Source organism: Apostichopus japonicus, chromosome 21 (genome assembly GCF_037975245.1).
Source record: "Apostichopus japonicus isolate 1M-3 chromosome 21, ASM3797524v1, whole genome shotgun sequence".
NCBI classification, from domain to species: Eukaryota; Metazoa; Echinodermata; class Holothuroidea; order Aspidochirotida; family Stichopodidae; genus Apostichopus; species Apostichopus japonicus.
This window is the reverse complement of record NC_092581.1, coordinates 20,083,042-20,091,444: the sequence shown is the minus strand read 5'-3', so window position 1 is coordinate 20,091,444 and position 8,403 is coordinate 20,083,042. Positions and strand designations below refer to the sequence as shown.

The 8,403-nt window shown below is 38.1% G+C and overlaps 1 protein-coding gene across 1 annotated transcript; it reads left to right on the top strand.

Annotated features, from left to right (window-relative positions):
• Positions 1–202: 202 nt before the first annotated feature.
• On the top strand, positions 203–5,113 carry LOC139962762 (uncharacterized). Its single transcript, XM_071963073.1, has 4 exons — positions 203–355; positions 1,116–1,315; positions 1,801–2,434; positions 3,014–5,113. Exons 1-4 carry the CDS (start codon positions 257–259, stop codon positions 3,059–3,061), a joined length of 981 nt encoding a protein of 326 aa, XP_071819174.1. The 5' UTR covers positions 203–256; the 3' UTR covers positions 3,062–5,113.
• The last annotated feature ends 3,290 nt before the right edge of the window (positions 5,114–8,403 follow it).

Genomic DNA, 8,403 nt, shown 5'->3' with positions numbered 1-8,403 from the left:
TTTTGTTGTCATAGCCAGGGAGAAAACATGCATTTGGCATGTATTTCCTTAATTTTATCAGGGAATGACCTACAAAGCAGTAAATGAGTAGTGTAGGGGGGGGGGGGGTGGAACGTGCCGCTCCGCCTTCCCCTCCTACTTCCTTATACTCTCGCCATTCAAACATTTTTGGAATGGATTCAGGTGCGGCGTTGGGGCGACTGCCACACGTGCATCTAGCAATAAATCTGCACTAGCGCCACCATTTTCAAACAAAATGGAATCCCCCGTGGAGGAACCCGAACGTTCTTTTGAGCCTGATATTTTACACCCTGAATTATTAAGCAAGGAAAAGATATTAAAATTGTTAAGAGATGTAAGGATCAATAGCTCTTGCTACACGTAGTTCTTTGTCCCTGTTGTAAATCTGCAATTTGATCGTTGTTACTATAGTACTAATACTGTCTTGGTTTTAACGTTAGGCTCACGTTACATCTAACCAGTAATTGCAGGCTAGGCCGACAGGCCCTAGCCTAGGTCTAACTTAGCGAGGGCTAAGGTTAAGTAAGGAAATTTTGTGACCTGAAGGAGCTAAGATGCAAAGCGGTGCTATATTTTGCGATTTTTGAAACTTTTTTGAAGAATTTCCGACCGTACATGTTGCACCGCATATGTTTATGTTGTGTATGTTGGAAATGTTTGCAATATTTGGTCTGTCAGTGGAGGGAGGGGGGGGGGTGGGGAGGAGGTGCCGAGCTCCCCCTGATTTTCCTGCAGGTTGAAGTCATCAACAGGTTTGGGATATATTGGAGGTGGGGCATGAAATTCAGCGTATGTAGTCCATTTCAAGAACATTTGTGTAGTAAGACTTTAGATCTTGCAAATGTATGCTGTGTGACTGTACAAGCTGTGTTACAATATTTGATGCAAACACTACAGCCGTGATCAAATATTTTTGTGGGGGGGGGGACTCTCCCCTACCCCTCTGCTAACATTACTAAGGTGAAAGTTGTTACCGATTATTCCATTAAATTGCAGTTTACATCTAGGCATTCATGTAACCATATCATTGATCAGCAATTAAAGTAATTCACCAGAACAGATTGAATTTTTCCTAAATATTGTTATTTATGCAGAGACAAGTCAAAGTTGACAATGAAGATGGAGCTGAAATGAGCTTTCTGGTGGATCTATTTCGACGGACATTGATGCCTCTCCCACAGAGGGTTCCCAGGAACAACCGAAGAGGAACGAGAACAAAAGCTTTGATAAAGAGACTAGATGCACAAAAGCCAAGACTAGAAGAGAAGGCTGTAGAGTATCAAAACCCAAAAAGGTGAGTTTCTGCGACATGTTGGAATATTTTTGGGTTGGTCATTAGCTAACATTCTGGGAATTTTGTGTTATTTTCAGTAGCTGTATGTGCTTGGTTACAATTTCCTAGCAAATGAACCAAAGTTGATGTACTCATTACTCAAAGTTACCAATCGGGAAAAAAACAAGACCTCCTAACTAAAGAAAAGGTGGTAAACAACTTTTTTAATTATTGGTTTGTGTTCCTTTGTATATTTGATTAAAACTGCAATGAAAAAATGATTAGGCGATGATTTAAATGGAACCATTTACATACTCACTGATAACTTTAATCAGGTGAAGAAATCAAGAATCTAAGCTATGATCACAGATCCCTTCAATCTCTTCATAGTGCAAACATTGTAATATTATAGTATTAGAAAACTTACTTCATCAACCTCAAAACTGCTATTGGAAAATACTGCCTGATGTTAAAACGTATATTTTTTTTTCTATCTCTCATTTAAGAACCGCCCCACCAAAGAAAGGATTACTCATCTCGTCCGACCTTAATCTAACCCCTGGGAGCAGACTTAAACCCCCTCCCATTGTTATAAACAAGAAAAGAACACTCCTCAAATTGGGCTTATCTCCAAATGGAAACAAGGCAGGAGATAATAAAATTACTAATACAAGAACAGGTTTAACAAAAGTCCAGTTGGCTTCTTCATCATCTCAAGGATTAAAAGACGATAAAACGAAAACTGATATTCAGAATTCTCAGGACTCTGCAAAACCTGGCAGGACTAAAATTACCTTCTCAGATTCTTCTCCAGCCGCAAAAAAACGGGTCAGTCCAGAGACACAAAAGGGTGGTTTGTTAATATCGTTGAAAAATGCCAAAGTTATTTCATCTCCTAAGAAAAGTGGTTCGGTAACTCCTGAATCTAATAAGCCAAACAGAAGCTACATTACTCTTAATGAGGACACAAATTCTAAGCCCAAGTCATCTGAGTCGGGATCGTCAAAAAGATCAATATCCACAGTGGGAATGGATGCCGTCAGAAAGGCTCTGGGAACTTCTACTGAAGGGAAGAGGAAAAAGATAGAAAAGAAAGAAAAACCTGCTCTGAAGAGGAGTGCTGTTGGTTCAGCAATAGAGGTAAGCTGTCTCCTTCCTTATTGATTTTTTGTTTTATTATTTCCAAACTCCAAGTTGAGTCAATTCACTTGATCAGATGTGGTATTAGAAGAGTTGCATGTAGTTAATATCGTCCAGACTCATGGTACAAGAATTGCCATTGCAAGAAGGGCACATCTAGAACAGCACATTTAGAGTTTTAGGTGTAAAACTTGTGAGCTTCTCTGTCGTTCCGTCTGCAAGGATCATCTCTGTTAAAGGAAGATTCATAATTGGCTATGTATAAAACTTTATGGACTTTGAAAAACATGCTCTTGCTTTGATTGAAATGCCATGTTTGTGAATCCGTTTTCAAAATGAATTGAAAAAAACAAAGCATTTTATTTGAATACTACAAGCAGTACTTATCCTTGTGTCTTGCATGAACGGTTGGATTGCCCTTTGACCATTCAGATTTAATTTTTTTTTCATTTGAATTTTCCCTTAACCAATTTGCAGCATGATTATGAACTCTCTCACACCCTGTCTGTCTTCTGTGTCTCATTTGTAAGTTCTTGAGGGGGAAAGAAGCAGTAAAATCAGGTTTTTGTTTTGTTTCAGAACCCAAATGTTTCTGACAAGAAAAAGAGAAAGATAACATGGCCCTGACATCGGAGCAGCCTCTGAGCAGTAGATTCGTAATGACAACGTGACAATGTGTTGAGTACAACAGTATGAGTACAAGTATGATGGTATGAGTACGAGTACAACAGTATGAGTACAAGTAAAATGGTGTGAGTACACAGTATGAGTACAAGTACGATGGTATGAGTACAACAGTATGAGTACAACAGTACAACTACGAGTACAACAGTATCAGTACAACAGTATCAGTACAACAGTATGAGTATGAGTACAACAGTATGAGTACAACAGTATCACTGTATCAGTACAACAGTATCAGTACAACAGTATCACTGTATCAGTACAACAGTATGAGTATGAGTACAACAGTATGAGTACAACAGTAAGTCTCCATGCTGTTATTACGAGCTCTAACTACGAGTACTTAATTTTGTACCAGTACTGATGGTACCCTTCCACATGCCGATAATGAGTACAAGTAACTATTCTACAATACGAGTACAAGGAAGGACACACTACTGCGGAGAAGAGAATGAAATAGGCTCCTCCTTAGTCTGTCACTGATGTGGTCACAAAATCTGACAAAGTGTGGCTTGTTGCAGAGTACCTTTTTGTTTGCGGGTGATTTGACCAGCCATATCAAAAAGAGACTTGATCTCTTCCTGCTCTCAAAATAAAAGGTGCATATTTTGTTTAGAAATATGTCATTTTGTGGTAATATTTCTATATGCACAGTTCTACGTTTGAATAGTACATCTCCTTTGCCAAGATTGACTGAGCATTACGCACGCCATCATTTAATATATATTGGTTTGTCTTGCTAAAATGTAAAAAGAGAATCTGAGAGTGCTTAGTCTTGTTTTCTACTCCAGCGCTAAATTTGGAAACTTTTCAAGATATTTTAACCATTTTTGGAGAACATGTAGATGGCAAATAATATTTATTTATACATTCATTCATGCAGGAGAGAGATGGCAGCTCATATATGAAAAATATGATATTCTATATATTTATTTGTTTTCAAACATAACAATTTTAAGGAAGTGCCTCATTTTTTTTGCCCATTTTGATAAACTGCAAGCGAAAACTCCAAATCATTGCCAGCTGAGAAACCTTTTCAACTGGAAGACTTTTTATATATATATTTTATTTATTTCATATATAAATTGTTGATGCCATTTTTCGGTCCCCCCCCTTAACTTAGTAGATATCTGGGGTGGGGACAGGGGGCTAAGGGAGTGCATACAACTTCCTTCTGCTTTTCCCCTTACCTAACTTTCTTTCTCTGGCAACACAATTTTCATTTTGCCTTTTGCTGGAAAAATTAATTTAATTGATGACAAAGATAACATTCAAGCATAATTACAGTTTGTGCCATGACGGAATAATTTAATAGTCATTTCTAGGTACATGGGGTGCCGCAAAAAAGACAACAAAAATTAAGAAAATCTTCATATGGGTAAACTTCTTTCCAAGAAAAGTCATTACTTTAAAAAGAATCTGGTCACAGTGACTCCTAGCCCCATTGTCAGGTAAATGAAAAGTTGAGACAATTGTAATCTAAGACTTCACTCTTTCTATTTGAGAAGAAACAGGTGCACATGAGGGCTTCGGTAATGCAACAGAATGGGGACCTTTAAATTAAAAATAATATGATTGTGATGATTTGAATGAAGATTGTTTCCCCTATTCTTTTCTTTTGTTTGCCTGTTGTTGTTTTTCGGGTGGGGGGTGGGGTGGGGTCTTTTAGTTTTAATTTTAAGGTTTTAATTTCAGTAACAAAGAAGTGATATGATGGATTCTATCAGTGTTGTAACTGTTCATTTACATCATGAACGGGACTGGAGTGCAATTTATTTTAAGAAGGGCGACAATTGTCAAATGATTTCATTTCGTCCGAGATTTTAATTTTTCTAGAGTTTGGCATAATAGCTCTTGCACTGCTAAGTGACAATTATGTTTCTAATTGATCATGTTTTGAAGTGTAAATTTGGGGAAATTTAATAATATCTGAATATGTATTAGTTAATATGAAGATTAATATATCAGGCTCTATTCTATGACACATTCACGTTATTTTGACTTTGTTTCGCCATTTTTTCGCTGTTCATTCTTGTTTATTCTGCTATGGTCGAGGTTTCGGGGGTAGACACCCTGTAGGACAAAGATACTGTTGAAAGTTCAGTGGAGGTTGATTCAATCTATTGCAACAAGTAAAATGATAGAGAGAATAGAATTGGGAATATCCAACATATCCTTTGTTGGTAATATTCTCAAGCAATATGCACATAATCTGTGATGGTATATGGATAGGAGAATGCCAATACCAAAGAACATTCAGTTTAGGTATCAGTGCTAGCTGTTAGATGTTTATCTCTCAAATGAACTGTGACCTGTAGTCTCATCATCCCAAATGACCCATGACATGTCATGTCATTGGCCCAAACGACCTGTGATATCGTTGTCCCACATGACCTGTGGCATGGAAGCTTATTCAAACTTTTCTGTGACATGTATTGTAATCTCCTCACCTGAGTTTTCGTCATAGTTCCTTACTATTTGAAATTCTCTACTTCTGGAATCACTACGTGTAAACGGTTTTGGTTACGATGATAATCTTATCCTTTGCATTCATGTTGGCGTATGTATGTCTGTGCGTTTGTGACACCCAGCTTGTAAACACGACAACTGAAGAAAGGAAGGTCAGACCAAAATTCATATTTGCTGTGTACCACATTGAGTACAAGAAGCTTATTGTTTTCTTGAGGAGGTCAAAGGTCATTTGGGGTCACCAGAGGTCAAATTGTGAACGCCTTGTAAACATGATATCTCAAGAACGTATGCTTGGGCATATCTCATATTTAATATTTATGTATACCACATTAAGTGCAAAAAGCAATGCTCATTTGGGGTCATCAGAGGTCAAATTGTGAAATTGCAAGAAGGGTAGGTTGGACAGATCTCATTTTGTTTGTATATGAACCATATCAAGTTTAAAGAGCCTATTGTTGCTATTAGTGGAGGTTAAAGTTTATTTGAAGTCAACAGGTCAAATTGTGAAAACCTTGTAAACATGATATTGCAAGAAGGGAACCTTAGACAGATCTCATATTTGGTTTGTCAATGTACCCTATCAAAATTTAAGGAGCCTATTATTGCTTTTGGTGGAGGTCAAAGGTCTCAAATGCCAAACATTTACTTCCGTCCCCCTCTTACCTGTCTCTCCACACTAACACATCTTCGTAAACATTACATCGCAATTGAAGTTTTGACAGATTAAATATTTGATATGTAATTGTACCACATTGAGTACAAGAAGCAAAATGTTGCGGGGGGAGGTCGATGGTCTTTTGAGTTCACCAGGGGTCAAAATGTGAAACCATGTTTTAAACAATACTTCAACAAGGACAGGTGTCATATTTAGTATGTTGATGTATACACATTCAGAACAATAAGCCATTTGTTTAAGTCAATGCATTCAGGACAGCCTGTGTCATTGTCAACTTATTGTTTGTCATATCACACTGCTTTTCACTGTATTACTAAAATCAAGTATGTTGTACACCCTCAATAAACATTACGTCAGAACCAGGAAGAAAACTGCTCATATTACATCATCGAAACCACAATGCATTTTTGCATTCTAGTTATATAGAATAGATCCAACTCCTTGTGCAAGGAGAAGGATTTACCATTTCCAAACAAGGCTTGTATATTAAACTGGATCGTCCACAAGAAAGTCTTCCATTCTTACAGAAGAGGCAACTGCCAAATTTGATTTTAATTACTACAGGTGCTTTGTTGAACCAACCCTCCCTCCCCCTCTGCCACATCTCATCTAGATGTATGGAACAATAGGCATATTTTAAAGTGAGTTGATGGTCTTGCCTACGGTGACTTCCCCTCCCCCCCCCCCCCCAAATGCCGAAAATTTCCTCATACATAGAATTTTGTGTGTTGAACTCAATAAACATGTAGTTTGTTTGGTGATCTGACTACACTCCCAAAAGGACCATGTCTTCCCTTCTAAGCCGACCCACTTCTGCAACCAGAACCGGGTCATTATATATCATGTTTTACAGAATTTATTGCCATTCGTGTAACTACCAAAAACCAAAGAATGACTGGAAATGTTTGGATATGCCAAACATACTGAAGTGATGTAATACAAGTTCTCACGTATTGCTAAAGGTCATGTTCAATACATTACGCTTTCTGCCAAAATTTGCAGGATTTTATGACCGCCGGGTGAGATCCAGCGTCACCAAATTAGGTGTTATGCATGCATCATGCACCACGCGTGGAGAGATTTTCTTTGTTCCAAAACCTCCAAAAGAGTAAACAAAGGTCTCAATCTGCACATCTGCTCGTTTGCAAAGTTAACCTATAGGCCCTATTGATTAAATGTGTGCACGTCTATTCACAGGTCGACGCTGAAGTAATTAGAAGAAATCTCTTGATTATGTTGTAACTGTCGATGTTATTAAATTCGTCGAGGGCAAGATTTATAGTTGTTTGTGGACTTCTCACACCCCGTGGGCTCAATTGTAATAAAGAAAATGCTTCATCCGCGAGTAAACTTTCTTCCATTCACAAGTCCATAATCGGAGGATTGTGGCTGTTCCTTTCAGAAAACTTACATATTTTCTTTTACGGGTTCTGTTGGAAACCGTGAACAGTTGCATGCAAAATGTGAAAAGTTACGAAACAGTGAAAGTACTTCTAGCATGACGAACTTAAATACATTGCGGAATGAGTCACTGGCGGTCTCTTTGGTGCCAAACTGTTGAAAAAAATGTGTGAACTTTACCAATCACGAGAAGTTTGTGTAGAAAGACGAGGCAAATTATTTTGTTCTTTATTGTCAAAACAAACCAAAACTGTTAGCAAACTGCTTATCCATGCAGTAAAGAGCCTGTGTAAGAGAATGTGTAAATGTAAGTGGGCCTGACGTTTCGATCATAGCAGGATTTTCTTCAGAGGCTGCATGACAAGTAGCAGTAACAGAAGGGACAAATACAAGCACAGAATACAGACAGAAGACAGAATTAACAGTGGCGGCACCAGCAGAGTTTAGGCAATTGGATGGCAAGGGGGGGGGGGGGGAGATTTGGATGTGCAAAACGTACCTGATAAAGTGCATATCACAGCAGTCTTAGGGGGCAGATTGTGGCAATTTCTCCACACTACCCATCCCCCCTCCCCAAGAGAGTAAACACAATACTTCATCGGTGAACACAATATTAACTCATTAAAATTTGAATTTTTATATCACTAATAATGACAACGTGAATCTTATATAACTTTGAAAATGGAGCAGATCGTAACACCGGGCCTGTGTATATTTACTAAAACCTTTACAAACC

Bases quoted from the DNA above. Each gene is read 5' to 3' on its own strand.
- LOC139962762 (XM_071963073.1), top strand. From the start codon at position 257: ATGGAATCCCCCGTGGAGGAACCCGAACGTTCTTTTGAGCCTGATATT. The intron at 1,316-1,800 runs GTGAGTTTCTGC...CTCTCATTTAAG, and splicing joins GAGTATCAAAACCCAAAAAG to AACCGCCCCACCAAAGAAAG. The intron at 2,435-3,013 runs GTAAGCTGTCTC...GTTTTGTTTCAG, and splicing joins CTGTTGGTTCAGCAATAGAG to AACCCAAATGTTTCTGACAA.